The 18,810-nt window shown below is 33.0% G+C and overlaps 1 protein-coding gene and 1 pseudogene across 5 annotated transcripts; both read left to right on the top strand.

Annotated features, from left to right (window-relative positions):
- The first annotated feature begins 593 nt into the window (after positions 1-593).
- On the top strand, positions 594-7,090 carry LOC104601803 (bifunctional nuclease 2-like). 5 transcript variants are annotated; one of them, XM_088893684.1, is made up of 11 exons: positions 613-853; positions 1,456-1,755; positions 1,957-2,127; positions 2,258-2,307; positions 2,445-2,501; positions 2,662-2,727; positions 2,838-2,912; positions 5,401-5,519; positions 5,830-5,921; positions 6,030-6,088; positions 6,922-7,090. In XM_088893684.1, the coding sequence occupies exons 2-10, from the start codon at positions 1,461-1,463 to the stop codon at positions 6,077-6,079; spliced, it is 975 nt and encodes a 324-aa protein (XP_088749810.1). In that variant the 5' UTR covers positions 613-853; positions 1,456-1,460; the 3' UTR covers positions 6,080-6,088; positions 6,922-7,090. The 5 variants fall into 5 exon arrangements, with proteins under 5 accessions (XP_010263583.1, XP_088749810.1, XP_010263582.1 ...); XM_010265280.3 differs by having other exon boundaries at positions 2,418-2,501; XM_010265279.3 differs by lacking the exon at positions 6,922-7,090 and adding an exon at positions 6,199-6,347 and having other exon boundaries at positions 2,418-2,501.
- Positions 7,091-11,069: 3,979 nt separating this feature from the next.
- LOC104601912 (short-chain dehydrogenase reductase 3b pseudogene) lies at positions 11,070-11,779 on the top strand (annotated as a pseudogene).
- The last annotated feature ends 7,031 nt before the right edge of the window (positions 11,780-18,810 follow it).

Here is an 18,810-nt window from a genome sequence, read left to right as displayed (position 1 = left end):
CATAAAACATCAAATTTAAGGTTTCATGCAATGATTGTGTTTCCATTTATAAGGCATGTCCATTTTTCAGTGTTTTTTTTTAATCACAATTATGTATGTAGGCATTTATAAAATCACCTACATGGAAGATCCAACGTGGCACCGTTTTTTCAGAAAAAGCAGCAATACTTCCAGACATCCCCTACAAATTAGACAATTGTCCATGGTGACTCAAACAAATCAGTCCGGGCTCAACTTGCCACCTAAGTAAGGGAAATCTACGCTGGAATTGTCATACAAGTACGTTATATAACTAGCTTTACTGGGAAATATTTTTTTCTTTCTGAAGCTGACGTGTACTGGGCGTTCTCTGTAGACCTCGAATAGCACGCCACGTCGGTGCTCGGTGGGACACCACAGTACCACACCTCCCCGTGGTGTGGTTCGTTCAGATTTCTGGCGTTTATCACCTTATGTCCTTATTCAAAACCGCCTGAGATGCCATTACCTTCAAATATAAGGACAAATCTGTAATTGGAGACGATTCGGTTAAAGAATGTTTACGCTCTTCCCTCCTAGTCATTTTCTTCGTTTCTCGATCGCTTTAAAGCTTTAAGATTTTGAAGAATCTCTGTGCCTTGTATTTGCACTTTCGTGTTAGCCGGTAATTTCATTTTCTTCCCTTGCAAATCCGATTTTGTCTACGGATTTGGGCTCAATTCTGAAAGATCAGCATGAAACTTCGGTAGATTAAGGCGAAAAAAAAAATTGTCCGATCGATCACAAAACGCTCAGTTAGGGTTTAATTTTGGTTCGAAATCGAACTTGACTTGCAGGAATTCCTGATCTCTCGAGAGATTTTAGAACTCATCAGGTAGTGGAATTCCATGCTTTTATTGCTTCTCTGATCATTTTCTCTCAAAACCGTTATGAACTAAGTGGAAATTTATGACCTCTCTCCTGTAATTTTGCGCTTTTCCTGCAAATCCATTGAAAATTCATGGTTAATTGGTCGAGAATTCTGCTTAAGTAGTTCTCTGCCCATGCTTTCTGTATGATCCTCGACGTTAACAGTATTTGGGACACCTATTCGTTCTAACAGTTCTGGTTTGTTCCCTTTCAACGCCAATCTTCTATACGGTGATTGCAACGACTTGTGCTAAGTAGGCCGTACATAGCACAGTGGTCCTTTGAAACATCCATCACTGTTTATTGCTAAAAACACAAGTACCAAGTATTTTACAAAATAGTCGGTGCGGCAATACTGAACAGTTTGAATTGTTTTTGGTAAACGATGCAACTACCAATGCGATTTCGCTTTGCTTTTTCATTCCACTCCTTTTCGTTGTTAGCATCATTGTCTGTTGATCTTGAAATTTTATTTTCTAAATGAATTTCTATTAGCTGGATAAGCTTTAATTTTCTACGCCTCTGTATGGGACACTAATTATTCTGTTCTCTTTATGCATCTTGAAGGGGGGATGATGGGAACACTTCAAGGGTCTGTTGTATGCCCCACAATCGGTGCCAAGCAAGTTGGAGCTTATACTCTGTCAGGAAATGGACCTCTCGTGACAGCTAGAACTCTTAGAAGCGAGTTCTGGGGATCTAAAGGGACATACAGACGCTGGAGGACTCTTTCTCATAAAGTCCCGTTGATAAAATTCAGGACAGTTCACTGTAGCTTCAGTTCATCATCAAATGATAACGGTAGCATGGCAGAGAACTTCAATGAGAACGACGAAGACTATGTTAACTCCAGTGTTGTTGAGGCTGGTATAGTTCAACATTGGACAATCTGTTTTTCCCTTCTCATATTAAGTCGTTGACATCTCCTTTCCTCCCGAAAGCCTTTGTTTATACCTCTGAATTTCTTGCTACTGGCTACTCTTTGCTTTATCAACTTTGGTGTTTTCTTATATTCTCAATACTCAGCGCACCTTAAACTGATTAATGTTTCATGATACCTTCATGTAGTTGAGGTTAAAAGTGGCTCGGATGGTTTCGTGATAAAAATGCGAGATGGCAGATATGTAAGATGTGCTCACAACAACCCTCAAGGTGGACACCTTCCTGACTATGCTCCACATCCTGCTATTGTACTGAAGATGGAGGATGGAAGTGGTCTTCTTCTTCCTATAGTTGTTTGTATGTACACAAAAATTTGATTGTCTTTTTAATGTTTTGGAAGAATACCTACTATACATCATCTACCAAACAGGTGACTACAACCCGTGTCGTACTTCTCTCATGACTATTGGTTTCTATTTTATTGCAGTGGAGATGCCAAGTGTCTTCCTGATGGCTGCAGTTCGCAATGTTCCAATTGTATGTTATTCACTTAACTAGGAAGGTTTTCTTTTTCTCTCTGATGATAAATTTATAAGAGCTAGGGTTTAGGCATTTATGTCCTATATATCAAATGGTTTTGTTAATAGAGATTGAGATTGGTAACTCTGCCTCAGGCTAGGCCTACTGTATATCAAGTAATGAAGGAGATGATTGAGACAATGGGATATGAGGTATTACTTATCTTGCTTCTGTCAAGTCCTTTTTAAGTCATGGAGCTTGGGCTATCTATATGACCTCTGTTGTTTTGCATATTTGTAGATGCTTATTTATATAATATTTCAGTTGTGATCTTCCATTCTATCTTGCCAAGGGGTGCTTCTTTATGCACAGGTGAAACTTGTTCGAGTAACCAAGAGAGTACATGAAGCATATTTTGCTCAGTTATATGTTACAAAGGTAAACTTCTACATCATCCTTCCCTGCTTTGTTTAATTAATTATACACCTATAGATGATATTCTAAATATAATAATCAGTTCAGTGATGATACTCTGGGTACATTCACAGATAGGTGATGAAACAATAAGAGTCAGCTTTGATCTTCGGCCTTCAGATGCCATTAACATTGCTGTACGATGCAAGGTATTCTGTTACACATCTTGATTGATGCATATTTTTTTTCCTAGAAAATGGGGTGTATGATACATTATGAAGTTGTTACACAAAAACTGTTTAGAGATATTGAATTATTAAATAGAAACAGCTTATGGAATCATTAAATATAGAAGTATGTATTTGGGGTTTTAGCATGCCTTTGTGGGCATCTAGCTTGATAGTGTTTTTGGAAAATGAATGGAGACTTCTTGTTGCATAGGATCATATTAGATATCTTTATAAGCTTGAACATAATTATATGTATTATATTTGCATATCATATTCTGTTATACACAACATAGTAACCTGATTCTAAATATTTGAGAATTGTGTACTGATTGCAACTTAGGTTTCTTGACTAGGTCCTTTTTTCCCATTCCTAAGATAAATGCTTGACGGTTTCATCCCCTCACCCCCCGGTGCCTGCAATTGATATGTTTGCTGCAAAACCATAGCTGCTTTTTGACATGGAGTGGTGGCTTAAAAGTATACCCATGCCTACATGGATGAATCTGCTTGTTCACAGTTGCATAAATCCTTTTTTATTCTTTATAGATCAAAGATATTTGAGCTGATATGCAACTCAAGAGAAATTCTGCAATGAGTGTCAGGTGAGTAATAACCACTTGAAATTTGAAACATAACAAGGTAAATTTTGGGAAAAATAAAGGAATACGAGGAGTGAGAAGTGAGTATTATTAACCAGTCAATCTTGGGCTGACAAACGTGAGAATGTGAGTTTGAGTCTAAGAGCAGCCACTTTTGGCCCCTCCCCCCCCCCAAAAAAAAAAAATAATAATAATAATAAAAATAAAGAAAAGAAAAAGGTTTATATCCAGTCCACCCCTCCCAATGAATTGTGCAACAAAAATTATATGTGCTTAGAATTTAAATCATCATTAATTGCTTTAGTTAAGTTTGTCATAGAAAGGGAATAAGACACTAAATCAATCTACCATTTAAGTTTCTTAAGCATACAAAGCAGTTGTGCTTTGAAATCATAATCATATATTGTAAATATTGAGGCAAGTCCAGGAGGTTGTTGAAGGAAGTTGCCTTGGAGGAGTCAGTCAATTGACTTGGGCTAGAGTTACTGGAGCCATTGGAGAGTCATGTGTATTTTGAGTCATCACAATGACTTGATTCCCCATGCTTGAGAGTGGTGGTAACTTTAGAGTTAACAAGCCATAGTGAGTGGGATAATTGCAGTGACAAACATTACATGGTGGTATTCTGTTTCTTATGGGGATTTGAACAGAGAGTAGGAGGGGAAATGCTATCAGGAAGATGGGCAATGAATGCTTTATTTTTTATTTTGTGATTCAGAGAGGGATCATTTTTCTGGTCCTGAAAAACAGGAAATCAAAAATCTAAGCTGAAATAGAGACCAAACCAAAGAAAAGTTGAGACATTTTCCTCTTAAATCTGTTATCATGGGGAATGAATTTCTGCATTTCATAACTTACCTAAGAACTAAAGTTATCATGAATAGATGACTGTTAATTTCACCTAGGATATTTTATGCAAGAGCTGTAAAAGGATATATTGTGTGTAATGTAATGTTTGAATTATTATTTCATAGTGGAGCATGGATTCCCACATTTCATACTTCACCTGAGGTTATCATGACAGCTGACCATGAATTTAACCTAGCTTTTTATGGACAACAGACATTAAAGAATTTCTTGGACCTGCAATAGTTTAGCCAGCAAAGTGCTAGAAGTTCCGTTCAGTGTTTTCCCTAGTGATAAGGGACCAATTTATATGTAGCAGAAGAGCATGGGGGTTATGGAAAATTGATGGTAAAAGCTGATACAGGTGAGTAAGGTCATGACATAGTGCTAAATCACTAGGTTGCATTCCAGTAAGATTTGCTGCAGTAAAGGTGGGCTTAAGCCAATCTAAGATGGTCCATGACCCATAGTTTCATTGTCCCTATAATGCCTTCCATTTCTAGTGGTTACCACCTAACAAGATTTTATTTAGGAAAATGCTAGTTTCTGAAGATATGTTTGATGTTTTTTGAAGTCGAAGATATATTTGATGTTAGTGGAGCTTAAGGCTGTCTTTGGTTTGAAGGAAAAGGTAGGGAAAGGTAGGGAAACCTTTACAAACCCTGTATAGGTTTCCCTACCTTTTCCTTCAAACCAAACATAGCCTAAGGGTCTCCTTCAATATCAGCAACGGGTGTCTACGAAGTCCTGAATGGATCTATGGAAGAGTTGGACTAGAAAAAATATAAAAAAAATAATGAAACATGATTTTTATGGAGTTCCCTGAAATGTTTTATTTATTCCTTGTGATTCTACATGATTGTATCTTGTTCTGCTAGTTGATCTATGTTGCAATATTTTACATGTACAACTACACGCAATTTATGCAGTATGCGTTTATTCTGCTCCCCCACTCCACCCCACCTCTTTTGCCTTCTTTTATCTTATTTATGATAGTGAAAGCTTTTTCAAATTTTATGCAGGTGCCAATACAAGTTAACAAGTCTTTGGCATACAATGATGGAATGAGAGTTATTGAACCTGTAAAGATGGTGTCTCAGCCCCCTCTGTCAGATGGCTTGTTGTTTACGGAGATGGATAGGTAGAACTGATGATAATCAGAGTTTTGTATTTCATACACAAGTACGTTACATCCATAACCCCCCCCCCCAACCCACATGCAGGCGGGATTCGATCCCAAGTCTCCAATACAACCAGCAGGAAACTTTACCAACCTGCCAGTTGGCACCTTGCTGTTGGGTGTTGAATATTATAATTATATTTTAGACCTAGGTTTTCTCTGCCAGCATGGACTTTCTACAGAGGAGTATTATCTATCACATGTAGCACTTTTTTTTTTAATTCTCGTCATGCTACAGTTTTGGTTCTGATGGAAATATTAATGTTCACAGGCCAAGTGGTCAACCATGTATTGAAACCAAAGAGTTTGGTCTGGTCCGCAATATGCTAATTGCTGCCGTTGAAGAAAGATACAGAGATGCAGGTATCATTTGTTCTTATTGATTTTCAACCTAGTCCGGCTACCTTTCCCAATCTTTTCCTTCAAACCAAAGTTCAACATTTAACCTTTTGAGGTTTTCTTCCCATCCAGCTCAATGGAGAGATAAACTCACCCAACTCCGTTCTCAAAAAAGGAACTGAACATGACAGGTACTTGCTGATCTGCATGCTGTGGAAGTTCTCTGTTTCTCATGTTGAACAACCGAATTGTGTAATAACAGCAGTTCTGTTTTTCAATTCTTTCAAATGGTCCTGTGCAGAAAATTTGTACATAGAAATTATTGTCCAATCAGACAGGCAGCCTCTAGTAAAAGTCAGCTCCTCACCTTGATATAAGATATGTTTGTGAATATTTGTATAGTGGGCAGAATTCCCTTCTAATGTAATGTTGAAGCACGTAGTACATGTATTTAGTTTTCTTCTTAGTATCTTATCAGCCCCACGGCCCTATGATCAGATCTATGGATGGAAGGTTGTGAAATGAAAGCTGACCCAATTTTATGGAGCCAAGCTTACATTCTGCTCTATACTTGCTTTTAGTTCGCACTTATAAGGTTTAATGTTTAAAGTCATTTGCTCTTAGACTTAAAAAAAAAAAAAAAACTGAATCTAATCTAAATCTAAATCCAATGGATATGATTGCACTTGAATTCAAATACTAAGGCTGTGTTTGGTTGCAGTGCGATCTTATTTGCACTAGTACAAATGCATTGGAGTGCAAATGAAAAGAATGCAGATTCTGGTTTAATTTTGTTTTGGGTTTTACTTCATTCCGTTTCAGGTCCTATTTTTTTTTTCATTTGTACTGCAATTAAATAAAATAAGGTAAAATTTAAAAGAAAAATAATCAGAATTTGCACCCAAATCATTTACACTACCTTAGTTTTGCATCAGTTGCAACCAAACACAGCCTAAGGCTCAGGTTTAGAAATATCATATATAAGGTTTTGCACTGACTATATTTCTGTTTGCACTCTTTTCAGGTGGAGTTGAACGCTCAGTTTGGAAAGAGTACAATTACAAATATGTAGAGTACAAAACCTTGTATTTTATAGTATTTTGTATATATTTGTACTGTACATATTTGTATTTATACTCTTTTTGGAAAGAATGCAAATACAAATATATGTACAGTGGCTTTTTTGTTTATCCGATCCAATCCAACGCAGTCCTATATGGTATGGCTTCAAATTGACTATGTCATAGGTGGGAAAACATTCGAAGAAGAAGCAATTGCAACTTTATTAGATTACACTTGTAATATTATTATATTTTCATAATGTCCAAATACGGCAGTTTAACTAGGCAGGTTTTTTGTCAAATAACAGATTTAAAGTATACTTCAGGGCGTCTGAAACGCATGAATTACAGGTCTCCTATTAAGCTATTCTTCACCATCTGCTATTTGCAGATGATGATAACCTACTGTTTATAAGAGCCTCTATTGAGAATTGTTAACTTAAGAACCTGTTAACCGACTATAGCAGTACAGCCAAGCTTCAGGCCAGTTCTTCAATTTGGACAAGTTTGTTTTGTTTTTCAATGCCAACGCCTAGGAGTATTCATGGTCCAGTTTGGTTTGGTTTGGAGAAGATATTAGATCAAATCAGTAAAATGGTCTAATTTGGTTTGGTTTGGAGAAGATCTTAGATCAAATCAGTAAATTATAGTTTGAGAAATTTTCAGATCAAACCAAATTATTTTATTATGGTTTGGTCTGGTTTTTAATATAGTTTGGGTCATTTTATTGGGCTTAATCCAATTAGAAAGCCCTAATAGAATGCATGCCTACATAAATAATAAATAACATCAAATTGAAATGTTAACAAGTGTCATTTATTATTATTATTATTATTATATAAATTACATTCACACTTTCTCAAACATAAACAATTCCTAATTTCGTTAGGGATGTAAATGGTTCGGATCGGATTTGAATCAAGGTATATCCGAATCTGATCTGATCCCATAAGTATAGATTTGAATTCGAATCTGATGAAGAAGTCAGATTTTTGGATCTGATCTGATCTGATTTAAATTTCTTAAAAAAAATAATAAATTATTAAAAGAAAATTCAAATATAATAATTAGAAAAACAAAAACAAAAAATACAAGTATCTTTTCAACTATTTTCATCATATATATACATGTTTTTTATAAAAAAAAATGATTAATATGACAAATTTACAAAAAAAAATGCAATATAACTAATATATTTACAAATAAATAAATAACATATTTGTGTTATATATATTTATATAAATAAAAAAATCGGATCACATAGGGGTGGTCCGAATCCAATCTGATCCAAAGGTCTGAACAAGGGAGATTTGAACCCTACAAAAATAGGATCATATCGAATCAGAATCTAATCCATTTGCACCCCTACCTTTGGCATTGAATTGCAACTTAAAAACAAACAAACAACAAAAATGTATGAAATGTTAAATGAATATATACATGCATACGTATGTTTAAATATATAGTAAAAGTGTATGTGCGTTGCACGTGGAAATATCAAAGGGTGATGATGATAATAGTTAGCAACCAAATGACCTTACTAGTTGAACCATTAACCTATTTAACCAGGAAAATGGACTATGACTAAAACATTAATTCATTTTTTTCTTTGTATTTTAGCTATTTCTATTTTTACTAACAATAATTTTTATTTTTCAAACATATTTTTGTTTAATATGAAGAATATATAATATTAATGCATGTTCAAATTTTTCTATAAAATTTATAAAAAAAATTATTTTTATTTTTTATTATTTAATTTATAAGATAATAAAAATTACTTATTTACCAAGAGGAAATACAATTCCAATATATTGTTTGAATATTGGTTTTTAATATTGTGGTCAAATCAATTATATATATATATATAATATAATATATATATTATTTATTATTTATTTATAAACATGTTATTTATACTACATTTTTGTAAACTTTGTACATGATGAAAATAGTTGAAAAAATACTTATATTTTTTGTTTTTCTTTATTTCAACTATTATATTTTCTTTTCCTTTTAATAATTTATAATTTTTTAAAATTAAATTAGATCGTATCATATTTGGATATCCAACATCTTGATCGGATCTAGATTTGAATCAATATTTATGAGATCCGATCAGATCTTTAGATCAAATCAAATTTGAATATACCCTGATTCAAAATTGATATGATCTGTTTGCATCCCTACCAAACCACTTGCCCACAATGACCTAGCTAATTAAATCATTGAACCATTTGACATGGTTAGTGGGGTCATATAGTGTTAGACATTAATTCTCTTTATTTTTTATCCAAATTTTTATCCCATTCTATCATTAATGAAAATAATTCTCATTAATCATGCTTTTTTATATGATGAATATATAATATTATAGAATGTAGCCAAAATTATCTACAAATTTCTATATTTTCTATAATTTTATCTATTTTATTATTTAATATTAACATCATGTGTTGGTCCATTTGACACGGATAGTTGAACCACTAACCCACCACTTGGATGGAAAAAAACAAATTTTTCCAGTTGATTTTAAATCATGTATTACATTTTCATCATCAATAGAAGTAATTCTTATTTTTGCACATGGAAATATCAAATGATGATGATGATAATAATTAGTAACCAAAAGACCTTATTGGTTGAATTGTTAACCTATTTAAACAGGAAAATGGACTATGATTAAGACATTAATTCATTTTTTTCTTTATATTTTAGCCATTTCTATCTTTACTAGCAATAATTCTCATTTTTCAAACATATTTTTGTTTAATATGAAGAATATATAATATTAATGTATGTTTAAATTTTCTTATAAAATTTATAAAAAATCTATATTTATTTTTTATTATTTAATTTATGAGATAATAAAAATTACTTATTTACCAAGAGGAAATGCAATTCTAATATAATATAATTGATTTTTAATATTATGGTCAAATCAATTATATATATATATATATATATACATAATGTATACGTTATTTATTATTTATTTATAAATATGTTATTTATATTGCATTTTTGTAAACTTTTTATATGATGGAAATAGTTGAGAAAATACTTATATTTTTTGTTTTTTTATTTCAACTTATAATTTTCTTTTCTTTTAATAATTTATTACTTTTAAAAAAAATTAAATTGGATCGTATCAAATTCGAATATCCAACATCTTGATCGGATTTGGATTTGAATCAATATTTATGAGATATGGTCGAATCTTTGGATCGGATTAGATTTGAATATACCCTTAATTCAAATATGATATGATCTATTTGCATCCCTACCACTCCATTTGCCTATGATGACCTAGCCATTTAAATTATTGAATCATTTGACATGGTTAGTCGGGTCATGTGCTAGACATTAATGCTTTTTATTTTTTATCCTAATTTTTATCCCATTTCTATCATTAATGATTAATGAAAATAATTTTCATTCATCACACTTTTTTATATGTTGAATATATAATATTATAGAATGTACCCAAAATTATCGAAAAATTTTTATATTTTTCTAGAATTTTATGTATTTTATTATTTAATAATAACATCCATTTGACATGGATAGTTTAACCACTAACCCACCACTTGGACGAAAAAGCCATTTTGCTTTTTTGGTTGATTTTAAATCATGTATTCCATTTTCATCATTGATAAAAGTAATTCTTATTTTCACATTTATTTTTGTTTAATATGGTGAATATATAACAATAGAATTGTATCAAAATGTTTTATACCATGGTTTTCAAAACCAATCCAGGCCGGATGGTCTGACCGGAAAAACCAGTAACCGATCAACCCCTAGGTCTGGTTTTACTAAAAACCGGAAATTTCTAAAAACTGTTGAAAAAGTCAGAAAACCTTTGACCTGGGTGGTCGGACCACTAAACCATTCACCCCGTGCAGCAGTTCGTGGGTTACTCTTTTTATTTTCAATGTTTTAAATAAAAAAACAAAAAATAAAATACCTTCTCCCCAACCCAGTTCAAATGTTTAGTCCCTTTAGCTTTAGGGTTTCCCGAGTTCCCTCCTCTCAACCCTCACACCCAACCGATCACCTACGGCGGCCAGCACCTCCGGCGTCCGACGACGACATACATTGACCAACAATGATCGGCGACGGCAAACTTGCAGGTAGCGAGCAACACTTGCAGGCAGTAGTAAGAGTTAGCGGGCCTTGCGGCAGCTAACACTTGCAGCGGCGGATGGCGAGCTTGCTTGCGACAAAGTTTGTAGCGGCAACCGACGATTTTGCAGCGGCGAGTGAGGGTTTTTAGCAGCAGTAATAGTTACAACCACTTGCAGTGGCTATCACTTGTGACAATCAGTAGGGATCTTGGGTTCTCTAAGTAGCATTCTAGAGATGTATATGGAAGAGTTTGACAACACCATTCTCACCAATGTGCAAGGGGTGGCATCGACGATTAAGCACGCAGGTCGAGCTATGGTGGAGAGAAAGATATGCAGCTCGATCATTTGCACTGCAACTGTGGCAGCAGCCTTGGGTGGTTCTGCTCCTCGTACATACACCACTTCTAAGCATGCATTGGTGGGGATGGTCCAGTCAACCTGTAGTGAGCTAGGGGCTCATGGCATCATGGTCAACCGCATCTCCCCTTTCAAAGTCACTACCCCATTGGCCTGCGATGCCTACAATCTAGACCTAGATAGAATGGAAGTTGTCACTTGTGCTGCAGCCAACTTGAAGGGCACTGTGTTAAAACCTGCCCATATAGTAGAGGTTGCTCTATTTCTTGCTTTAGACGAAGTAGATGGAGGATTCACAGTGGTTAGTCAAAGTTACTCCACCATCCAATGAGAGAGAGAGAGAGATTTACTATTGAAGTTTTATGGTTTTATTTTTCTATTTTTTTCTGTATTTTTTGTTTTTTTTGTATTTTATTTTTATATTTTATTGTATTTTTTTCTATTTTATATTTAATTTTATACTATTTATTATTATTATTATTTATAAATATATATATATTTTTAATTTATCTATGATGTCACGGGTTGAACCGTTCGACCCGAATGGTTGAACCGCTTAACCAAAAACCGGTCCGCTGACCAGTTCTATTTCCTGCTCATTTTTGAAAACCTTGTTTTATACAAGCTTATATTTTTCTTTGAGTTTATATATATATATATATATATATATATATATATATATATATATATATATATATATATGTATGTATGTATATGTATATGTATATATGTATATATGTATATATGTATTTAATATCCATTACTTAGTTATGACATCAAAGATATTTGACCCGAAATGTTAGATCATTGACCTACCTACCATCTAGACATGAAAATGGTTTCATTTTCAAACTAGTTTTAAAATTTTTATTTCATTTATATCATTGATAAAACAATTATTACTTATTATACATATTTTTACTTATATTATTAGTATATAATATTATATATGTGCCCAAAATTGTTTCATATTTTTTGTACTATTCTATTTTAAAATAGTATATATTTTTTTTAAATTTCTTTTTTTTTCTATATTTTTTATATTTCTAAATTTGTATTATTGATTTATGACATCATGAAATTATCCATTTGACCCAAATGGTTAAAATACTTACCCACGACCTAGATGGAAAATATGATTTAATTTCTAGGTTTATTTTAAAAATATAAAATTTCATTCTATTAATAATTATTGTGTATGGATTTATTAGTGGAATTTAATGATGATAAACAAAAGTATTTTTTATATTTCTAAATTTGTATTATTTATTTATGACATCATGAAATTATCCATTTGACCCGAATGGTTAAAATACTTACCCACGATCTAGATGGAAAATATGTTTCATTTCTAGGTTTATTTTAAAAATCTAAAACATTATTCTATTAATAATTATTGTGTATGGATTTATTAGTGGAATTTAATGATGATAAAAAAAGTATTTTTTATATTTCTAAAATTGTATTGTTTATTTATGACATCATGAATTTATCCATTTGACCTAAATGGTTGAACTACTTACTCACCACCTAGATGAAAAATATGATTTCATTTTTATGTTTATTTTAAAAATATAATATTTCATTCTATTAATAATGTGATTTATTTAATGACTTAAATGTGAGACTTAATGAGAGGTAATTGAATGTACTTAATGGTATTCTTTTAATTACACTTTCTGCCATTTCAATGGAAATGAACTAAATTCAAGAGTAGGGGTATTTTTGTAAAGAAAAATTCGAGAAGCCAATACCTCCTCTTTCACACTTTTATAAGTAGTATAGATGTATTATATATTATATACATTAATAAATGTATTATCAATAATTTGGTTTGATGCGATTTATGGTTTAGTCTGATTTCTAAATTTAGAAAACGAAACCAAACAAAAAAATACATTTTGAAGAATTTTCAGACCAAACCAAACTGTTTTAGGGCCAAACTAGACCAAGTTGCCAATTAAGGTTTGGTTTAGTGTGGTTTGGCGGTCTAAGACCATATAATGAACACCCCTACCAACAACCAATAAGATTCAAAAGGCACATGTCTTGTATTCTGGGTATGAAGGAGAAAAGAGGTATATCCAAATATCTGGGACTTTCAAGTCATGTGCAACATAGTAAGGGGGAGAGAGCTCTGTCTCACTCGAAGAGAGTAGTGAAAGTTGTACCAACAGTGGTTCCCACTTACTTGATTCAACATTTTAAGTACTGGTGGAGTTATGTTGGATGAAAGCAAAAAGCCTGGCTATTGTAGCCATTCCTCTAGAAGATGGATGAAAAACAGGTTGATTCGGGCCTTCAAAAAGTAAGGATGCTAATTTGTTAAATCAGGATATCACTTAGCATATATTTGGTTCTGTGAGATGGGCTATTTGTTGTTTTAAACATTTATTTGTACAACTTTACTTTAAAATATTTTTCACTTTAAACATTTCTTGTCTTTGTTGTTTGGTTAAGCATTACTTGAAACGTTTTTTACTTTCCACCTCAAATTAACACCCCATAAAGTATGCCACATAAGCATTTTATTTCAAGAAATGTTGGGGCCATTGGGGGAAATGAGAATTAACGTTTCCCCGGATACCCCATGCATATAAATCAAAGTGTTTCGGTTTTTGGTGTTTATTTGACAAGCGGTGAAACCAAATAGTGGTTTCATATGCAATAAACACCAATGCTTATGTGGTGGCGTTTTTCCGATAAACGTCCACGGAATCAAACATAAAAGATCGGAAGAATAGGTTCATACCACCTCGAGTCCAAATACTAGCAGTCATTTGTATTAGTTAAACCTATTTGGAGTGCAATATGGAAGATAGAGGCCCTTTTAGGAGTGCTCATGGTTCGGTTAACCGATTGATCAGTTTAGTTCTTTGATTTTTTGGTTTTTTTAATATTTAATATTACTAGTAAATGTATATGCACATGGCAGTATCTCTAAGACAAAACTATTTATAATTATGGACAGTTTTTAAATGGTTATAACTTTTAAGTGGGTAGTTTCTGAACAGTTATGAGCGGACAATTTTTAAAGTGAGAATAAAGGACATATATGCCCTCTTTATGCCCGCTTTGTGCTTAGACAAGAGGGGTAGAAAATGTCTAATGAAAATTTCAAAAAAAAGGGGAATTTGCTCTTTTATAGGTAGTATAGAGTATATGTTGTAAATAAATATATAATTATATAATACAAATAATAGAAATATATATTATAAATAACACATAATATATAAATATATATGAATACACACACACACACACACACACACACCAAACCGATCAATTCAGTTAACTTGATTTTGTCGGTCTGGTTCGTTATTTTGGTTTTTTAGTTTTTGATGGTCAGCCTTGTGCTCTTCTAAAATGCGGACCTTTATATGGAGAATCTGCTCGGGTGCAGTAGTAGTTCCGCAGTCACTAAGGCTGCACTTGGTTTGAAGGAAAAAGTAGGGAAAGGTAGGGAAACCTTTACAAACCTTGTATGAGTTTCTCTACCTTTCCCTACCTTTTCCTTCAAACCAAACATAGCCTAAGAGAGAGAAATAAAAACTAACATCTAAGACTTGAATAATCTATTCCATTAGGCTGTGCTTGGTTGTAGTGCAAATTTGTTTTCACTAGTACAAATGCATGGGAGTGCAAATGTAAAAAAGTGTAAATTATTGTTTAATTTTGTTTTGGATTTTACTTTATTCTGCTTCATGTCTTAATTTATTTCATTTGTAATGCAATCAACCAAAATAAGCTAAATTTTGAAAGAAAAATAAGTCAGAATTTATACTGTAATCATTTGCACTGTCATGGTTCTGCATGAGTGCAAACTTATTTGCATTGCAGCCAAAGACAGCCTTTTAAGTGTTCCTTAGCTTGTGCAAATTGGCCAAGTGAGTCCAGTCAGTAGGTTATGTTGAGTGATATTGACCAATGGGTGATGTAGTGGTTAATCTTAGATATCCCACAGGCTGATGAACGGGAGATCTACATAGCCATTCTTGCCTTTTATCTATTGGTTCCTCTAGAAGGCCAAAAGCTGCCATAATGTTATTTGGTAAACCCCAGCTAGACTCGAGAGAAGTATTGTCTGTAGTGCTATTTCTCTAGTAGTAACGGAGTATACCAAGTCTGTCCGGATTTCCTACTAACTTCTCTCTACTAACCCAATAAAATGATTCCACGAGTCCAACTAAACTTTAGTGTAACAACTAACCAAGAGCTTAACCTCTCCGTTAAATACTCTTTTTAAAATATATCGATTCTTCAAACATTAATTAAACCTTTTTTAAAAAATAGATATTTCATTTAAGCCCAAATTCTTCTTCCCCATTCTCTTTCCTCTCTTCGTCTCTTGTAAGAAATCTTTTGTTTTGTGCTTGATCGTTAATATACAAAAAGCCCAAAGGCTCTAGCCACACTCCACACTAATAGATAGAAAAAGTAATACAAATTCTCTCGTTCTACCTATCAATATTTGAATCTTCTTTCTCAATTGTTTGCCCTGCCTCTTCTAGAAATTATCTGCTTGGAACTGAAGGTTTTTTATTTTATCACAAGTAATTCAAAATTTTCCCACAATCCAAAAACCCTCTTAATATTCTTCATAAAAACATAAAAGTTATACTTCTCCCAACATCTTCAACGACAGCAACAAGAAAAAAAAATCCAATATATAGGAGGAAATTGAATGTGTACAGTGTCCTTTGCAAAAGAAAAGAACTCAGTTTGATCTTTATATGGTTTAAACCCACAGCTTGAAAGCTGAACCAGTTAACAATTATTTATTGATCCTTGGAGAAATCGAAAAGAAGCTTTCATTGAACAGAACAACGATAGAGTTTCAATGAACATTATAAGTGGAAAAGAGAGAATGGGGATTTGCGTATAATTAAAATAGATATTTTTATTTTTATTTCTTTTTTAAGCCGAATAAGGCAAGTTCATGGATGGCAAAAGAGTTACAGATCACCGAAGATAATTTTTTTATTATTAGAAATATCTAATTAATGCATAAAAATAGGTATTTCTTTAAAAGAATATCTAATGGAGGGATTAAGGTGTTGGTCAATCGTTACACCAAGTAGGAATTAGGGACAGCTGGAATCATTTTATTGGGTTAGTAGGGAGGGGGAGTAGAGGGAAATTATTAGGAAATCTTGACTGATGCAGGGCAAAAGTTCTCTTCTATGGGTTTCAAATCATCGTTTTTACAAATGAATTGGTGATCGAACCGGTTAGGGTCTGGTTACTGGTTTGAACGGCTGGTCTATTTTGACAAAAAAAAAATTAAAAAATGGTCAAAACCATTCGAATGATTAATTGGCCGGTTCAATGATTTATTGACCAAAATCAACGGTTTTGGGGGAAAATGGAACCAGTCAGATGACCGATTCCCAGTTTTTCCAATCCAACTGTCTAATCCAGTCCAGTTTTAAAAACCATGCTTCAAATACATTTCTTGGGAGCTAAATGCCATAGCCCATGCCGTCTCAGATTTGAAGACAATACCTCTTCGTAAAGACTTTTTTCTTTAAATCCAAACCATCAGCTTAGTAAGGTCTCCTACCGGTTGTAATAGAGATTTGGGATTAAATCCCGCGTGCGCCTGAGTTGGGGGTTTATGGGCTACCAAATAAAAAATAGTAGTTTCAGCCCTTTTTTTTGAAATTCCTAGGAGGAATTGCATCCTCCTTGGTGTTATTTTTCTTACCGATTTAATAAAGCTCCTGTTACCAAAACAAAATTTATAATCGTGTTGGACCCGGTAGTCCAATTACAAATTACAAATAGGACTATTAACAAGCTCTGAAAGTCCAATATTATCTCATAATGGGATATGGATTGGATTCAAGTTTTACAATTTGCATTCAATTAATAATTGAATTCAATTATTTTTATAATATATATGTATATATATAATTAGATAATTTTATAAATTAAAATATATAAAATAATATGTAATAAATTCAGTATTTTATATTTACATTAATTTAATATACATAAGTTAAAAATAAATTTAATTTTTAATGTTCAACCCACACCCCTTAACCCCCAACCCTGCTGGCAATTGGATTTTGATATGCATTTTTTGTTTGTTTGGAAGTTATGGCGTAAAGCAGTCAAAAATTGAAAATTCAGTGGGTTTTAAATTTAGGGGTTTTTGCATCTGAATGTGAAGAGCCAGATGGTAAGGAAATCTGCCTCCTGCATAACAAGCAGTGAGTGTGACGAAGGGGGGCCCTTTGGGGACACCAACTACATGGGCACGTGAAAGATATTTTCGGGTCTTCAGTTAAAAATAAAATAAATGATCTCGACACGTTAGTCCACCAAACAAAGTGTATCATCGTTTGCACAAGAAACAACAGCTGCCCCGACCCCGAGTTGGCTCATTTTAACCACACATTTGCCTTTTCATTCTTGAGAGAGAAGGGTTATAGCCAGCCATTATATTACATTTGCGGTGTCGGTGATTTGTTCTCTTCCAACACAATATTTATTTATGCGCTTTGGTGCTTGTCCACTGTCCGCTTCTTGTCTGTTTTGGTACAAGTTATTGTTTACTTGTGTTGGGTCAGAATTTATAATTCATCCTACCCCCCCCCCCCCCCCCCCCCCCCCCCCCTCTTAAAACAACAATACAATTTATTTATTTTGATGATTAAGACTGTATTTGGCATTCTTTATTTTAAGGATTTATTTATAGGACAATAAATTTTTAATTGCAAAAAAGAGATAAATTCTTAAAATAAAGAATGCAAAATACAGCCTAAACCTTGGTTTTTTAGAATAATAATGAATATTTTACGATATGATGACTTGTTTTTTTTTTCATATTTAAAGTTTAGTCTAGAATAAGTGTTTAATAACAAGATAATTCAATGCAGTTAATGGTGTATGGGTTTTCTATTTTGTTAGAAAAAAATTATGTACTTTATTTTTCACCAATCTATGTTTGTATTTACAAGCTGAGAGAATTAAGAGCATCAATCCTAGGAAAAGCCTTTTTTTCACTAATGGAACCTGTCTCTTTCCCAGTACCAGTGGTTGAAGTGCTTTAATTCTCATTTGTCCTCTCTCTATCCTGTATGCACTATGATGTATCGGTGGTGTTTGGCATTAATGCCATTTTTTGAGAAAATGGTGCCACATAAAAAAAAGTCATATTTTAAAAAACGGCCTCTTATTTGGCATCACTTAAAAAAAAGAAACGTTATTCTATACCGCACCTTGAAAATCGAAAAAGTGTAATCCAAAGAAATGTTAAATTCGATATTTTCTCAAAAACTGTTCATTGCTGTCAGCAATATAATGACATGGTATCGATGTAGCATCATCTTGGGCATTAAATAATGTATACCAATG

This window comes from Nelumbo nucifera, chromosome 1 (genome assembly GCF_055504915.1).
Source record: "Nelumbo nucifera cultivar China Antique chromosome 1, China Antique-T2T, whole genome shotgun sequence".
Lineage (NCBI taxonomy): Eukaryota > Viridiplantae > Streptophyta > Magnoliopsida > Proteales > Nelumbonaceae > Nelumbo > Nelumbo nucifera.
Note: the sequence above shows the minus strand (reverse complement) of the source record. Positions and strands in the feature narration are given on the sequence as shown.